Here is a 17343-nt window from a genome sequence, read left to right as displayed (position 1 = left end):
GCCCCCTATGGCCCCATCCCAAATAGCCTCCCCATCCCCACAGCCTCCTATCCCCCCTCATCTCCTATAGCCCCCGTCTCCTATAGCCCCTGTGCCCCTCCGTCCCCGATACCCCCCGATCCCTATAGCCACCCCTTCCCCTATATCCCTCATGTCCTCCCCAGCCCCTATACCCCCCGTCCCCGGCAGCCCCTATAGCCCCTGTACGTCCTCCCGTCCCGCCCGCGGGCGCTGTTGTCGCGGCAACGGCGGGCCGGCCCCGCCCCCCCACTTCCGGCTCCCTTTTTGGCAGGAAGTGGCGACAGCTCTGTGGCTCCCTTTGTGGCAACCGTGATGGCAGCGGAGCGGGCGGCGGCAGCGAGGGCTCAGCCGCCCCCCACCGGGGCCCCCCCCGGTCCCAGCCCCGAACCCGAACTCGAACCGACGGGCCGCGGCGGGTTGAGCCTGCCCGGCATTCTGCACTTCATCCAGCACGAGTGGGCGCGTTTCGAGGCTGAGAAGGGGCGCTGGGAGGCGGAGCGGGCCGAGCTCCAGGTACCGGCACCGCGCCCGGGACCCCCCCGGGACCCCGCTCCGCCGGGGGTTACCGGGACTGCCGCTGCCGCCATCTTGGGAGGAAATGGCCGCCGGGCGGCGGGAGCGGGGGGCGGCACCGGGGCGGGGGAGCCGGGACCGGGGAAACCCCCCCGGCCCCGGTATTGGGGAACCCCTGGCCCCGGTGTGAGGGTCCCCCCTCGGCTCCGGTATTGGGGACCCCCCCACCCTGGTGTGAGGGTCACCCCTGCCCCAGTATTGGGGATCCCCCTGGCTTTGGTATTGGGGACCATCCCCCCAGTATGAGGGTGTCCCCCACCCTGGTATTGGGCCCCCCCCGGGCTTTGGTATTGGGGATCCCCCCACCCCAGTATGGGTGACCCCTCCTGTGCCTTAGTACTGGGGAGCCCCAGCCCCAGTACTGGGGTCGACCCCCTGCCCTGGAATTGGGAACCCTCAGTTCTAGTATGAGGGACCCCCCAGCCTCAGGATTGGGGCCCCCCTGCTCCCTAGTATTGGGGATCCCCCTGCACCCTGATATCGGGGACCCTCAGCCCCAGTATCAAGGACCCCCCTGTGCTCTGTTATTGGGGACCCCCAGGCCCGGTATTGGGGACTCCCAGCCCCAATAATGGGGATGGGGTCACCCTATCCTGGAGCACTGGCTGCGTCCCCCTGCCCCGCTGCTGGGGACCCCCTCACCCCTGTCACCAAGCCCCCGGCTTGTGGCACTGGTCCTGGAGCCACCAGTGTCCCTCCCAGGGCTGTCACCAAGCCCTGGGGCCACCAGTGTCCCTCCCAGGGCTGGCACCGAGCTGTGGGGCCACCAGTGTCACTCCTGGGGCCACAAATGTCCCTCCCAGGACTGTCACCAAGCCCGAGGGCCATCCATGTCACTCCCTAGGCCGGTGCTGGTGCCACCTCCTGTCCTGGTGGGTTGGAGCCACTTGTGCCTGTGTCACCCACCCTCCGTGCCCCTCCAAACACCATGTCCCCCCTGCAGCCCTCCCCACCCCCTTGTCCCCTAGCTTTTTGCATCGTGGGAGCAGGGTGTTATTTGAGGGAGGTGGGTGGTGGTAGCCGGGGGGGTCCCCTGTCACCGTGTCCCCGCAGGCGCAGGTGGCCTTTCTGCAGGGCGAGCGCAAGGGGCAGGAGAACCTCAAGACGGACCTGGTGCGTCGCATCAAGATGCTGGAATATGCCCTCAAACAGGAGAGGTGGGTGACACCCCAAAACTCAGCAGTCCCCCTGCTCATTTTGGGGGTCGCTGTCCCCTCCTCGTGTCAGGGGGGCCACCAATCTCCCCTTGTTTTGGGGCCACTGTCACCCGTCCCGTCCCCCCCTTTTCCCTCCAGGTCCAAGTACCACAAGCTGAAATTCGGCGCTGAGCTGACGCTGGGGGAGAAGAAACTGGAGGGGACAGAGCCAGGTGAGTGTCCCTGTCCCCGGGGGGGAGTGTGTGTGTGTGATACAGGTGGGTTTTGGGGTGCCTGACCCCCAAAATGTCCATTCCCCCCCCGCAGTATCCAATGGCCCCACAGAGGTGACATCGTTGGAGGGTGGCCTGCTGGCCTGGAAGGAGGGACGGCAGCTGCTGCGGCAGTGAGTGGAGGCAGGGGCTACGATGGCAGGGGGGGCGGTGGGTTTTGGGGTGCCCTGAACACCCCCTTTCCCTGTGTCGTCCCCCCCACCAGGTACCTGGAAGAAGTGGGGTACAGTGACACCATCCTGGACATGCGGTCATGCCGGGTTCGCTCGCTGCTGGGCCGCAGCCCCCCAGCTCCTGGCAGCCCCCCGACCGCAGACTCCCTCCTGGTGCGGCGGATCAAGGAGCAGATCCAGAAGTGAGAGGGTTTTTCGGGGGGGGGGGGAAGGTTTGGGGTGCTTTTGGGGGTTCACTGTCGTCCGTCCCCCCCCGCAACTTAATGCGGGTGTTTCCCATCCTTAGGAATGCTGGGAAGGAGATGGAGGACCAGGGGGGCAGGGGGGGCCTGGAGCAGGTCCCCTTCCCGCCCAGCGGTGAGGATGACAGTGATGAGGATGAGGATGCTGAGAGCCTTCCTCCCCCTGCCCAGCCCCAGCACAAGAAGCAGCGAGTCAAGGTAAGCAGCTCCCCAAAAATCGGGGGGGGGTGTGGGGTGTGTGGGTCTCAAACCTGGGCACCCCGAAAGCTGGGGGGGGTGGTGGGTCTCAAACTTGGGTGTCCTCTAGACCTTGGGGGGGGGTGTCCCCTAAATCTGAGGCATCCCTCAAACCTGGGGGGGTTCCCCAAACTGGGCATGCCCCAAACCTGGTGGGGGGGGGGAATGTCCCTTAAATCTGGCATCCCCCAAATGTGGGGGGAGTCTCCCAAACCTGGAGGGGTCCCTCAAACCTCAGGCGTATCCCCCAAACCTGGGGGTCCCCCCAAACCTCAGGGGGATCCCACAAACCCAGTGGTTGCAGGGAGCAGCACTTGTACCCCCTGTTTCCACCATCTTGTCTCCCAGTGGCTTTGGGGGTCCCCTCCAAAACAGGCTGTGACCCCCCCCGTCCCCCTCTTCCTCAGCTCACCCCCAAACCCCTCCTGCCCGAGGTGGAGGATGAGGATGACGATGAAGACTCGGAGGATGCCCTCAATGAGTTCGATTTCCTGGGCTCCGGGGAGAACAGGGCTGGCCAGCGGGCCGGGGAGGGTGTGGAGCTTGGTGAGCAGGGCTGGGGGGCGGTGGGGGGGAGCAGCAGATTTGGAGGGACCCCCCTTGACCCCCCACCCCACCCCCTGACTTTGACACGGGACCTCCTGACCCCCGCATCCCGGCAGAGAGTTGCCGGGGCCGGCTGCGGGGGGTGCTGGCTGACCTGCGGGATGTGGATGGGCTCCCACCAAAACCCGCCGCTGCGGGGGATGCTGGCCGACCTGCGGGATGTGGATGGGCTCCCACCAAAACCCGCCGCTGCGGGGCCACCGTGGCCTCACGAAAGTACAGTCCTGGGGGTCTCCGTCCCCCTGGGGGGGTTCTTGTGTCCCCTGGGGGTGTCCCCGTTCCCCAGGGCCACCCCCAGCCATTCCCCTCCGCAGGGTCTCTGGGCATCTCCTCCGACGTCTTCATCATGGACAGTATCGGCAGCAGCGCCGTCAGCCTGGGGGACCTGGCTGACCTGACTGTCGCCAATGACAACGAGCTCAGCTGTGATGTGAGTCACCCCCCAATGTCCCCATGGTGTCCCCAGACCTGTCCCAAGTGTCCCCTGGGCTCCGCTGTCCCCGTGGTGTCCCCAAACCTGCTCTGCTGTTCCCATGGTGTCCCCAAACGTGGCCCTGAGCATCCCTTGGGCTCTGTTGTCACCATCATGTCCCCAAACCCCCATGACCATCCACCCTGGACCACCCCAGTCCCCATCACATCCCTTTGATCCCCCCTTGTCCCCTCCTCACCGCCCAAAGCCGCCTGCCATGAGCTCCAGCTGGGGCCGTGGGGTGCCACTGCCACATGGTCACTATCCCCTGCCACTGTCGTGTCCCCCCCCACTGTGTCTCCACAGCTCCTGGAGGGCCGGGATGCCCTGAACAAGACGTGGAGCCCCAAGTTCACCCTGCGCAGCCATTACGACGCCGTGCGGGGTCTGGCCTTCCACCCTGCCGAGGCTGCCCTGCTCACCGCCTCTGAGGATGGCACCCTCAAGCTCTGGAACCTCCAGAAACCTGTCGCCCCCAAAAAGTGGGTGCTGGGGAGGGGGGGGTGACAGAGGGGTGGCAAAGATGGGGACAGCCCCCCCCCCCCCCCCCCCCCCGGTATGGTTGTCACCCTGCTCTTGTCCCCTTTCTAGGAACGCGGCGCTGGACGTGGAGCCGGTGTACGCTTTCCGCGGGCACAGGTGGGGGGACACAGGCCAGTCTGGGGGAGGAGCGGGTGGCTCTGGGGACACCTCGGGGACCCTGTCACCTTGTCCCCGTCCCCGCAGGGGCCCGGTGCTCGCTATCGCCATGGGCTGCGACAGCACCCTGTGCTGCAGCGCCGGCGTGGATGCCCGCATCTGCTGCTGGTGCCTGCCCGACCTCGACATGGACCCCTACGACAGCTACGGTTGGTGTCCCCTCCCCTTCCCGCTGGGGGGGACACAGGGATGACGCGGGTGACATCTGCACGGTGTCACCTCCTTTAGCTGCGGCATCACCACAGTGTCCCCCTCCGGCTGTCATGCCACCCCTCTGGCTGCGATGCCATCCACCCCAGCTGCCGTGCCACCCCCCCACCCACCCTGTCCCCCTGTACCCCCGTCCCCCCCATCCCCCCCACCCCGAGGTGACCTTTCCTGGTGTCCCTAGATCCTGGTGTGCTCAGCAGTGTCCTGGAGGGCCACGGGGACGCCATCTGGGGCCTGGCCTTCAATCCCGCCGGTGACCGCCTGGCCTCCTGCTCTGCCGACGGCACCGTCCGTATCTGGGACCCCCGGCGCGAGGATGGTGCTTGCCTCAGCACCTATGATGCCCAGAGCGGTGAGCCGGGCAGGGGGGGCATCCCCTTGGCATTGGGGACATCCCTGCCACCCCCTGTCACCCTCCCTGTCTCCCCTTCCCCTGCAGAGCACGGCGTCCCCACCTCCGTTACCTTTTCGGCCACCCAACCTGGCCACGCCGTAGCGGCTTTCCGGACGGGCACTGCAGTGCTCTATGACGTGGAGGTGGCTCGACCCGTTTTGGTGCTTGAGGCCCGGACGGGTGGTGGTGAGTCTCACTGACGGGTGTCCCCCATATCCCCCTTGTCACCACCGCAGTGGGGGACGGGACCTGATCCCGGTGTCCCCACGCAGGTGGCAGCCAGATCAACCAGGTGGTGAGCCACCCTTCGCAGCCCCTCACCATCACTGCCAGCGACGACCGCGGCATCCGCTTCCTTGACAACCGGACAGGTTTGTTTGGGGGGGCTTCGTCAGCCCTAACGAGGCTGGGGTAGGGGGTTGGGGATGTCCCTGTCACCGCTGTCACCCCCCTTTCCCACTGCCAGGTAAAGTCATACACTCCATGGTGGCCCACTTGGACGCCGTCACCTGCCTGGCCGTTGATCCCAACGGTGTCTTCCTCATGTCTGGCAGTAAGTATTCCCCATCCTCGTCCTGCCGCTCATCTGCATAACGAGAGTGCTGGGTCTCAGTGCTCCTCAGCCACCGCTCCTGTGTCTCGGTCCTGTCTCCTCCCCGCTGTCACCACCCTGGGCTGACCTAGGGGACCTGAACTCCCCCTAAATTCCTGCAAACCCCCCCACCCCGCACCTTTTATATGTCCTCCAACCTCCCATGTCCCCTCCCTGCTGCTGCCGCCCCCACCTCCATCTCATCCCCTGTGGATGCATGGGGGTGTCATCATCCTTGTGTCTATCCCCCTCCCCGGCCAAACACCTGAGTTTCCCCCCCCACCCTGCTCCCACCGCAGGTCATGACTGCTCGCTGCGCCTCTGGCACCTGGCTCACAAGACATGTGTGCAAGAGCTGACAGCGCACCGTAAGAAACACGAGGAAGCTGTCCATGCCGTCGCCTTCCACCCCAGCCGGGCCCTCAGTGCTAGCGCCGGCGCCGACGCCCTCGCCAAGGTCTTTGTGTGACGCTGGGGGGGGGGGGCCGGGGTCACACACACGGAGAAGGACACGTGGTGGCAGGGTGGCCTTTGTCACCTTCCCCAGCCCCGCTGCCCCAGGGAGCTGAGCCCGGTGGCTGCCTGCAGCTCGTGACACCCCAGGGAGGTCTTGGTGTTCTCCTGCCCCCCCCCCCAGGAAGCCTGGCTGGGGGGTGCAGGGGGCACCTATGGCCTCTATATAGCCCTCTGGGGGCAATTATGGGTCTATATACCCTCCCCGGGGGCACTTACGGGCTCTATATATACCCCCAAGGGCAATTATGAGCTCTAGATACCCCTTGGGGGCAGTTATGGGCTCTGTGTACCCCTCTGGGGGCACTTACGGGCTCTATATACCTTCTCAGGGGCAGTTAAAGCCTCTATGTGCCCTCCCCCGGTCTCATCCCTTGGGGGGGGTTCTCCATACCCCCAGGGGTAGTTAAGGGCTCTGTGTCGGCCCCCCCCCCCCCCGGGCAGTTATGGGCTCAATCTACCCCTTGGGGGGGGCACTACATCCCCCTAAGGCACCTATGGGATCTATTTACCCCCTTGGGGGGCACTACATACCCCCGGGGGCAATTAGGGGCCTTATTTTCCCCCCCCAGGGGCAATTATGGACCTTATAGACCCCCCAGGGGCAGGTCAGGGCTCCATATACACACCCGGGGGGGGGGCTCTATACCCCCCCAGGGGCAGTTCCAGCCTGAAGGCCCCTGGGGGGGACTCCCCCCTTGTATAGTTGTACAGCCGTGAAGCCCCCCGCCGCCTTATCACTGTGTGATAGTCTGGGCCCCTCCTGTGCTGTCTGTCCCCCCCCCAATTGCCCTTTTTAACACTGGTTGCTTTTCATTGTATATTTATTTGGTGGTTTGTTTGTTGGTTTTTTTTTTGGGGGGGGGGGGGGGATGTTGTGCCTCAATAAAGCCCTTTGCCAAAACCCCAGTGCTGCTGCTGGGGGGGGGAAATGACATGATAAGCCCGCCCCCCCCGGGATCGGGACCCCACCCCTCAGTGCCCCCCCCTCCAGCTCCTAATACCCCAATACCTGCCCCAGCACCCCTTGCCCCCCCTTCTACCCTGATGTCCCCAACTCCCCCCCCCCCCCCCCCAAAGTCCCCCAGGCTCCCTTTGTGCCCCCCCCCAACACTGTGACAGCCCCCCCAGCCCCTAATTGCCCCTCCCCCCAGCCCTTAATAACCCCCTAATTCCCCAGCCCCCTTTGCCCCCCAGGGACTTGGTCTCTTCCCCCCAGGGGGGGGCCCATGGGCTGTGTCACCCCTGTCCCCTCTTGTCACTGCCTGTTGTGTGTCCCTGTCCCCCCCTGCCACATCCCCATGGGACACAAGGACACGGGGTCCAGGACTGGCCATGGGGACACCAAGGTGACATTGGGGGATACACACACTGGGGGTCATCGGGGACATGGGGGGGGTCACAGGGGTATGGGGACAGGGACATGGGGGTCACAGGGTTGTGGGGGGACAGGGTTGGGGATGGGGACATGGGAGGGTCACAGCGATGGGATGGGGGGGGCTACAGAGGGGACCCAGGGCTCTGAGGATGTTTGGGGGGATGGCACCCTGACATGTGCCAGCACATGCATGGGGCTGGGTGTCACTGGGGGCCTGTCCCGGCCCCCCCCCATGCCCTTTGTGGTGGCAGAGGATGATCGGGCTGAGCTGAGCATGAGGGTCCTGTGGGTACTGAGTGGGGGGGCATGCTATGGGGGGGCACTATGGGGTGGGGGGCCTGTATTTGGGGGGGTATGTCGGGGGGGCCCTATGGGAGGAGGAGATGGGGTGTCCCTGGGAGGGGGGTCTTTGGGGGGAGGGGGCCCTACAGAGGGGATTTATGGGGGGGGAGTGTCTCTGGGAGTGGTGGTTATGGGGGGTGCAGATGACCAGGTGCGGGGGGGTGTGGTCCGAGACACACACCCCCCCCCCCCCCCCCCCCCCCCCCCCCCCCCCAAGGCTGCCCACCTGGGGCTGCTACAGTTGCTGGGTCCTGCCACCCCCCCTCCCCCCCGGCATCTCCACAACCACATCCAAGAGCACCAGAAGCTCTTCTAGGTGAGGGGGGGGCTGGACCCCTGGGTCCTGTGGGGTGGGGGGTGCCGACCCCCCTGACATCCTTTGTCGTCCATCCCCCCCCCCAGAAGGACAATGGGCTGCTGGTGCATCTCAAGGGGGGGGCCATGGACTCAGCCCTTTACCACTTCACCACCCTCATCTGCTCTGTGGGTATGGCCTGGGGGGGGGGGGGGGGCAGGGAATAGGATGCCTGGGTTCTATTTTTAGCCCGGGGGGGGGGGGGGGAATGTCTGCTGGGATGCCTGGGTCTGGTGGCGGGGGGTGGCTAAGGGGGACCAAGAAGCTGGATGCCTGGGTCCCTTTTTTGGGGGGGGGGGGCAGGGGAGGCCCTGATGCCTGGGTTCCCTGGGGTGGGGAGGGGGGTCTGGAGGGGGTGTTGGGGGGGGGTCCCTGAGCTCCCCCCCCCCCCCCCCGCACCGCAGGCACCTGCTACTTGCTGTGGTCACTGGCTCAGGCCTCAAGGCCCAAGAAGAATTGAGTGGGGGGCCTGGCCTCCCCCCCCCCAAACAAACAGCTCTGATGAAGCTGTCAGCCCTGGTTGGGGACATGGGGGGGATAACGACAGAGACACAGAGAGTGCCCAGCTGGGATGGCCACTGCCCTGAGGGGTCCCCAGATGTCCCCATCCCCCTCCAGGGCAGGACCAGCCTCCCCCAGGCAATAAATAGCTTTGGGGTTAAAACCAGCAGGAACAGGGCTGTCCCCAGGGGAGGGGGATGGGGACAGGAGGGGACATCAGGGTGGCAGAGGGCCCACCCCCCAAGCGTGCCAGCGCAGGTGGCCAGCAGCAGCCAGAGGGGCGTGGAGGAGGTCGGTGCCACCATCCCTGTCACCGTCCTTGTCACCGTCTGGCTGTATCACCGGGTTCTGCAGACTGCTGAACTGCCTGGCCCGCAGGCTGCAGGCAACAAAGGGGACCACTGCAGGGGACCCCTGGTGTTGGGGGGGGGGGGGAATGGGACACACCCAGGTGTCCAGGAGTGATGGGACCCAGGCATCTGATCACCCAGTATGAATCAGTATGTACCAAGTACAGGCAACGCTTGTTGGGGCTGAGGCTGCACCAGAGCTGTGCCAGCTCCTGCGTGGCCGCAGTGGAGGCCAGACCCCAGGTGGGTGCTGGCACCATCACCAGGGGTGTCACCACCCCGGGACAACCCCCCCATCCCCTCCAGTCCCCATGTCTTCCCCCCCTGAGCTCACGTCCCCTTTGACTGTCCCCATCCTCCTGGGGACCCCATGTCCCCCCCACGTCCCCAGGTTCCCCATCCTCCCTGGGGTCCTCAGGTTCCCCCCACTGTCCCCATCAGGGTCCCTGTGTGTGTCCCCATGTCTGCCCTGCTGTCCCCATGTCCCCACCTGATGTAGGCTTTCTGGTCATCATCACATGATGAACCCATTCACACATTTCTTCTTGGGGGGGCCACGCTGTCCCCGCGGTGCCCCCCCCCCCGTCCCCAAGGCCACCCCCCGGGGTCACCAGGCTGCCATCGGCCGCCCCCTCCTGCAGTGCCACTGCTGGGGCCTGCGGGGACAGTCGTGTCCCCTGGGGGGGGGGTGACACTTGGGGGGGTGGGTGGGTGATGGTCCCCACCTGTGGGCTGAGATAGATGTCTGCAAAGAGGTCGGGGGGGGACAGAGACACATTGTCACACCCCCCCCAACCCACCTCATACCACTTCATCGGGGAGGCCCGGGGGGGGCAGTGAGGCCAGCAGGGAGGGGCTGAGCCCCAGCAGCCCTCCCCGCCACGGGGAGGGAGACAGGGGACCCCCCCCCTTCCCCACCCAGTGCCTCCCAGTAGGGCCCAGCCAGGGGCTGCCGCCCCCCCATCTCCTCCTCCTCTTCCTAGGGCACCAGCTGCTGCCTGGGGGGGGTCAGCACCTTGGGGTGCCCCCCCCCCATGTCACCTACTCCCGTGTGGCCTCAGTGCTTGGTCCCACCTCTGCAGTGTCACCGTCACTGGGGTGGCCTGTGGGGATGGGGGGGGGTGTGTGTCACTGGGGGGGCTCTCCAACTGGGGAGGGGTCCCCATTACCTGCCCCCCCCGGATGATGCTCAGGGTCCTCTGCAGGTGCTGGATGTACCCCAGGACGTTCTCCAGCACCTGCGCCTGGGGGGGGTGTCCCAGGGGGGTGCAGCCCCCCCCCAACACCCAGCCCCCTCCCGCTAGACCCCCCCCAGCACCCAGATGCCCCCCAGCACCCAGGCCCCCTCCCTAGACCCCCTGCCCCTCCCCTCCAGCACCCCGGTGTCCCCCCCCAGGATGCCTCCCCCCACCCCAGGGTGCCCCCTCCCCCATACCTGGGTGCGGGCCCCCCCCCTGCCGCGGGGCCACGGCACCATCCATTCCAGGTCGGGCAGCAGTGAGCGCCAGTCCCGGGGGGTACGACCTGGGGGGGACGACGGGGACACCGCGGGGGGGGGGGGCAACACACAGAGGGGGAGACATGGGGTGACACCTCGGGGAGGGGACAGTGGGGGGGAGGACATGGAGAGACACTGGAGGGGGGGGCGTCGGGGGGGCGAGGGTGACACATTGGGGGGGGCGCGGGGAGTCACTGGGAGGGGCACAGAGGGGACACCGGGGGTCCACCCAGGGGGAGACACGGGGCAGGGGGTGACACGTGGTGGGACACGGTGCCCCCCCCCCACCGGTGGCTGCGGGGCGGCTTCGAGCCCCGGGCACTGCCCCTCGGCTGCCGCATGTGCCGGGGGGGGGCGCAAGTGCCGGAGGCCAAACGGCCCCAGGGGGGGCCCCCAGGCCCGGCCCCCCCAGCCAAGCCCAAGGGGGCGTGGCCCAGGAATCCCGCGCTCGCACCTCGCCCCAGCGACGCCGGTGCCAGACTCTGGCGGTGCGTGACCTGCGCCGGAAAGGGCGTGGCTTAGAGAAATAGGCGGAGCTCGCGCACGCGGCTCTACCGGTTGGACGAGGCCTCGGCTGGGTGGGCGTGGCCTTGCGCCCAGCACAAATGTTCCAACGGGGGCGGGGGGCGTCTCGCAGAGGCGCAGGGCGTGGTCTCATGGGGCGGAGCCACCGCTAGCTCTGCCCCTGCACTCTTATTTTCACACCCCTCCCCGTTTTCCCCGCTGGGAGACCCCGGGAGGGGGAAACCGGCCCCGGGGCGGGGCACAGAGGGTGACACCAGGTAGTAACAAAATAGCTTTATTGCCCCAGCGGGGGTGAGCACAGTGCCTGGGGGGGGGGATATACACACATGACCCCCCCCCCTAATTCTGCCCCTCCCAGGGGGGGCTCAGGCACCCCCAAGGGGAAGTAGCCCCCCCAAAATACCCCCCGGGGGGGCAGGACAGGACAGGGAAGGAGTCCCTGTGTGAGAGCTTAGGGGTGGGGGTGGGGTGGTAGGAAGTCAGGGGGGTCACAAGGTGTTGGGGGAGGGGGCCAGTAGGAAGTCGGGGGTGGGAGGGTGGGAGGGGGTTGTCCAGGCAGGTTGGGCCCAGCCCAAGGCCAACGTGCGGAGGCTCAATGCAATGCCAACAGCTCCCGGGGGATCTGAACACCCTGATGCTGGGGTGGGGGTGGGGGGTCCCTACTTCCAGCGATGAGGGGATTACGCAGGACGACGATGACAGAGTCGCCGCGCAGGAACATTTTGGAGATGTAGCGGTCTTTGTTGACCGGTTTGGACTTTTTCTTCCCTTCCCACTCTTGGGTACCTCCGTCCACATCTCCTTCACATTCTCCAGCACCATGTTGCAGTGCCTGGGGGGGGGGGGGGGGGGGGGGCAGACACGCATTTAGGGGGGTCCCCAGAGCCAAGGAGGGGGGCTGCGACTTCCCTGAGGGGACATGGAGGGGCTGGGGGGAGCAGAGGGACATGGGGAGGAAATGGGAGTGAGACCCAGGAGAAATTTGGGGGCTCTGAGGGGGCCCCAATAAGATTTTGGGGACCCTGCAGTACCAGAAGGGGGGGGGAGGAACGTGAGCAGGACCTCCAGGGAATTTGGGGACCCCAGGGGGACTCAAAGGGACAGTGGGGACCCTGGAGGAGAACATGCAGGATCAGGGAGACGCTGGGTCCACACCAGGGCAGGACATGGGGGACCTCGGTGGTACTTTGGGGACATTGGGGACTGTGGGATGACCCAGGGGGACCCCAGAGGACACTTTGGGGGTGACTCGGGGGGACAGTGGGCACCCCAGAGGTCCCAGAGAGCATTTTGGGGACCCTGGAGGGGACCGTGGGAGACACTAGTGTGATGCAGGGGGACACTGGGGGGATCCTGGCATGACCCAGGGGGACACTGGGGGGACATTGGGGACCGTGGGGGAACTGTGGGGGGGACACTAGTGTGACCCCGGGGGACGTTGGTGTGACCCAGGGGGACATTGGGGACCATGGGGGGGCCCTGGGGGGACCTTTGGTGTGACCCAGGGGGACACTGGGGACTGTGGGGGGACCCTGAGGTGACCCAGGGGAACATCATAAACCCCAAGAATGAAGGCAAGCAGGAGCGGGGAACCCCCCCCCGGGCACACCGGGACACAGCCAAGACCCACAGAGATAACCCCACTGAACACCCACAGAACCCCGAGGACCCTCTTGGGGACATTTTGGGGACAAGGAAACAGACCTGTCAAAGGCCTTGACACGTCCCAAGAGCTTCTTGTTGTTGCGGCAGTTGATGAGGACCTGGGTGTTGTCTTGACGGACTGGGTGAGGACGGAGAGCGGCCCCGTGTTGAACTCCTCTTCCTCCCGCTTCTGCAGCTCCTCCGGAGTCATCTCACTCTTGGGCTTGTTCAGCAGGCTCCTGCGTGGAGACAGCAAAGGGGATGGTCAGATGGGACGCTGTCAGGGGGGGCAGGGGATGAAGACACTGGGGATAGTGGGGTTGGGGGTGTTTGGGGACACTGGGAGTGGCAGGGGACACTGGGGATGGGGAGCCGGGGATGGCAGGGGACACCAGGATGAGGAACGGGGGATGCCTGGGGGGCACTAGGAGTTGCATGGGACACTGGGATGGGGAAACTGGGGGTGGCAGGGGACACGGGGACAGGGAATTGGTGGGAGCAGGGACACTGGAATAGGGAACTGGGGGTGGCAGGGGACACCAGGGGTGGCAGGGGACACCAGAATGGAGAACTGGAGATGGTAGGGAACACCAGGATGAGGAACAGGGGGTGCCTGGGGACACTGGGATTGGGAACTTGTGGTGACAGGGGACACCGGGGGGTGACAGGGGACACCGGGATCGGGAACCGGGGGTGCCCGGGGACACAGCGGGTGCCTGGGTCACCAGGGCCGGGGAATCGGGGTTGCCTGGAGACACCAGCGCCGAGGAACCGGAAGCTCAGGGAACACTGGGGACGACGGGGGGGCCACGGGAGCCGCCGGGGCGGGACCTCGGGGGCGGCGAACCGAGGCCCAAGGGCAGAGCGGAGGCAGCAGGAACGGGACGAGGACGCAGCCGCAGCCCGAGCCCGAGCCCGAGCCCGGCCCCGGCCCCGGCCCCGGCCCCGGCCCCGGCCCCCCCCTCACATGCGGCTCCGCTCCGGTCCCGCGTCTCCACTCGAGCGCGCCGTCCTCACGTCTCACTTCCAGGTCACTGCGGCGCCGCCGCTCCACTTCCGGGTCACCACGCCGCGGCGGACAGGGAGCGACCAAGACGCATGCGCGGAGGATGAGGGGGCGGGGCGGGGAGAAAGTGGGTGGAGCAGAGCAAAAAGGGCGGAAATAAAAAAAGGGGCGGGGCGGAAAAGAGGGCAGGGCCGCGGCATGGCCACGGCGGCAGGATACGGGGGGGGAGGGGGAGGCCTGGAAACGGTAATGGGGGGGCTGGGACGGGTCGGGGGGGATCTGGAAACAGCCATGGGGGATTGGGGGGGTCTCCAGGTGGATTTGGGGGGACCCCCCCGGTAGTGACTGTGCCGGGGCCTGGGCCCCCCAACCCGGCCAGGGCGGGGGGTGTGCAGGGGGGCGGGGGGGGTTTGGGGGGTCGTGGGGGGCGGTCCCGGGGCAGGGGTAGGGCTGGGGGGGCTGCCCGGTGCCCCCCGCCCCCTCGGAAGGGGCGGGGCGAAGCTGGATGGGAGCGGGGTCTGGCGGGTGCCGAAGGGGGGCGGGCCCTAACGGGGGGGGCGGGCCTTCTGGCGGCTGCCGAGGGAGGCGGAGCATACACTGGGGGGGGGCGGCCTGGACTACGACTCAGTGGGGCGGGGCCAGGGAGGTGGTGGGCGGGGCCAAGGGGCGCGGGCTGGGGAGCTTGGCCGCGGGTCAGGGGCGGGGCCAATCTGGGGGGGCGGGGATGGGGCGGGGGGCTTTGGCCGGCGGCCAGGGGGGCGTGGCGGCGGCGTGGCGTGCCCGGGGAGGGGGGCGTGCCCGGGGAGGGGGCTCAGCGCGGTGTTGTGCGGGCGCGCCAGAGGGTGGTGGCGGCGGCCATGGACGGGCGGGCCCGGGGCGAGGTAACGGGGACAGGATCCGGGGCCGTAGGGGGGGCCGGGGGCGGGGCAGGATCCGGTTCCCGGGGGGAGGGGGTCCTGGGGCAGGGACCCCGGGGGGGGGTGTCAGGATCCGGCCCCCCAGGGAGGGTGCGCTCCCTTGGGGGGGACACACAGGACCAGGCCAGGGTGCTCCTGGGGGGGCCTGGGGAGGGGTCCTGGCGCGGTAGGGCAGGATCCGCCCCCTCAAAGGGGGGGGGCCCTGGGGCAATTCTTGGGGGGCAGGGACAGGATCTGTCCACTGGTGGGTGTGGGGAGCCCCAGAGGGGTGTGGCACCCACCGATGAGCGTGGGAGGAGAGGTCCTCGCAGGAGGGGTGGCTCGGGGGCGTCCTCGTGCACCCCCGTGCGTCAGCATAAAGCAGGACATGTCCTCGTGCGAGCCTCGTGCATCCTCATGCATCCTCGTGCGAGCCCTGCGGCAGCAGGGAGCTGCGTGAGGCCGTGCCAGCCCGGGGCAGGGGGCAGGAGGGGGGCGTGACATGACATGACATGATGCCAGGGTCCCCGCCTGGTGCACACACACGTGCGAGGATGAGGAGACCCCCACCCCATCGGCGTACACGTGTGTGAGGACCCATGGTGCCGCTCACCCCGGGGGGAGAGGCAGGGGCCCCACATGCGTGTGTGTGTATACATCACGTGTGGCCTTGGTGTGACGTGGCTGGGGACATCTGTCCCCCCTCCTCTGCTTGCCCCCCCCAAACGCCTGGGTCACCTGCCCAGCACCCAAGGGTAGGGGGGGTGGCCCCCAGGCGCCTGGGTCCCCTCCCTGGCCTCAGTGGGTCCACAGAGCCCCCAGGGGGGCTGCAAAAGGGACCCAGGTGTCCAGGGTGTCATCGTCCCCCCCTGCACTGTAACCCCCCCCGCCATCAAGGGGGAGAGAGGACCCAGGCATCCGGGACCCCCCACCCCCTTCCTGATCTGGTTCTGGTCCAAGTCAGTGCCTGGTGCTGGTCCCAGTCAGTGCCCGGTTCTGGTCCCAGTTAGTGCCCAATACTGGTCCCAGTCAGTGCCCAGTTCTGGTTCCAGTCAGTGCCCGGTTCTGGTCCCAGTCAGAGCCCGATACTGGTCCAGTCAGTACCTGGTTCCTCCCAGTTCCCCCCATTCCCCCAGTGCTCCCACAGGTGTGGGGGGGGAGGGGAGGAGCGGGGGGGGAGGCCAGCCTGTCCCAAGCGGGAGCTGCCAGCACACATGCAGGCTGGCCTCTCATTTGCATACATTCGCATGCATTTGCATGGCCCTGCTCTGCTGGTGGGTGCCCCCCTTCGTGTCATCTCCTGTGTCTCATCCCGTCCCCGTCCCCCCGTCCCCCCCCCGCTGCGGCCCCTGGGCACGGCGCCAGGGACAGGAACAGCCCATCCCGGCTGCACGCACGCACCCCCGGCACACCCGCACACCCGCACGCAGACGGACACACGCGGACACACGGATGGACACGCGGACACACAGACACACACGGACATGGACATGCACAGACATGCAGACGGAGACACACAGACACGCGGATGGACACATGGACATGCACGGACACGCAGGTGGACACACATGGATGCATGTGGACATGCAGACAGGCACACGGAGACACATGGACATGCAGGGACACGCAGATGGACACAACACACAGACATGCACATGCACACCGACAGCTGGACAGCCACAGGCACACAGATGGACACACACGGACACGCGCAAACACGCAGATGGACACATGGACATGCAGGGACATACAGGGACACACAGATGGATACACACGGACTCACGGACATGCACGGACATGCAGACGGACACACAGGGACATGCAGATGGACACATGGAGACACACAGACACACGAACATGGACACACAGAGACACAGACACGGACACGCATGGACACACAGATGGACACATGGAGACACAACAGACACACGGACATGCACATGGACACGTAGACACACAGACACACACAGATGTGGACACGCATGGACACACAGGTGGACACACGGAGACACATGGACACACATGGACACATGGAGACATGTACAGGGACACACAGACACTCACGGACACACGCACAGACACACACATGGACATGGACACACAGATACAGACACACACAGACACATGGACACATGGACACGGACATGCATGGACACATGGACACACCCACAGACACACCCACAGCCATGTGGACACCCCCCACACACCCAGACACCCACCCAGAAACACCTGGACACTCTTACACCCACACAGACACCCGGACATGTGCCCGCACACCCACTCGGGGACACACACCTGCACACACTTGTGCACACCTGGACACACACTTGCACACACCCAGACACACATCAGGGCACGCTCACACACACCCACACCCGCACACACACCAGGGCACACTCATGCACACCTGCACGCGCGCACACACTCAGATACACACCAGGACACACACCTGGACGCGCACCGGGGCACACTCATGCACACCTGGACACACCTGCACACACCCACCACCACCCCCCACACACCCACACGCTTTGTCCCCCCATGTCCCAGCAGCACCCTGTACTCACAGTGACGCTGTTAGTGTCACTGGGTGTCCCTGTGCCCCAGGTGACGGTGCCGGGGCTGCAGGTGCCTGTGAGCACCCATGGGAGCCGAGGGGTGCTGGTGGTGTGAGAAGAGCTGGTGGG

At 66.6% G+C, this 17343-nt stretch overlaps 2 protein-coding genes and 1 long non-coding RNA gene across 3 annotated transcripts; 2 read left to right on the top strand and 1 right to left on the bottom strand.

Annotated features, from left to right (window-relative positions):
- Nucleotides 1–333: 333 nt before the first annotated feature.
- LOC138683628 (striatin-4-like) lies at nt 334–6883 on the top strand. The gene is made up of 18 exons (XM_069775622.1): nt 334–534; nt 1648–1751; nt 1890–1963; nt 2058–2136; nt 2229–2378; nt 2483–2636; nt 3083–3221; nt 3338–3363; nt 3422–3497; nt 3596–3711; nt 4060–4235; nt 4345–4392; nt 4480–4601; nt 4844–5014; nt 5102–5242; nt 5329–5427; nt 5523–5609; nt 5948–6883. Exons 1-18 carry the CDS (start codon nt 334–336, stop codon nt 6115–6117), a joined length of 2133 nt encoding a protein of 710 aa, XP_069631723.1. The 3' UTR covers nt 6118–6883.
- Nucleotides 6884–8175: 1292 nt separating this feature from the next.
- LOC138683540 (uncharacterized) lies at nt 8176–8749 on the top strand. The gene is made up of 3 exons (XR_011323032.1): nt 8176–8197; nt 8284–8368; nt 8641–8749. It is a non-coding gene; the product is annotated as an uncharacterized lncRNA (long non-coding RNA).
- A 2619-nt stretch (nt 8750–11368) lies between these two features.
- Nucleotides 11369–12993, bottom strand: LOC138683524 (small nuclear ribonucleoprotein Sm D2-like). Its single transcript, XM_069775460.1, is given in 4 exon segments — nt 11369–11881; nt 11884–11942; nt 12815–12884; nt 12887–12993. Coding segments are annotated over 4 exon segments (387 nt in total). The 5' UTR covers nt 12966–12993; the 3' UTR covers nt 11369–11702.
- Between the last annotated feature and the right edge of the window lie 4350 nt (nt 12994–17343).

This window comes from Haliaeetus albicilla, chromosome W (genome assembly GCF_947461875.1).
Source record: "Haliaeetus albicilla chromosome W, bHalAlb1.1, whole genome shotgun sequence".
NCBI lineage: Eukaryota > Metazoa > Chordata > Aves > Accipitriformes > Accipitridae > Haliaeetus > Haliaeetus albicilla.
The sequence above is the reverse complement of the archived record's forward strand: the minus strand, read 5'-3'. Positions and strand labels throughout refer to the sequence as shown.

Bases quoted from the DNA above. Each gene is read 5' to 3' on its own strand.
- LOC138683628 (XM_069775622.1), top strand. From the start codon at position 334: ATGGCAGCGGAGCGGGCGGCGGCAGCGAGGGCTCAGCCGCCCCCCACC. The intron at 1,964-2,057 runs GTGAGTGTCCCT...CCCCCCCCGCAG, and splicing joins ACTGGAGGGGACAGAGCCAG to TATCCAATGGCCCCACAGAG. The intron at 3,712-4,059 runs GTGAGTCACCCC...GTGTCTCCACAG, and splicing joins ACAACGAGCTCAGCTGTGAT to CTCCTGGAGGGCCGGGATGC.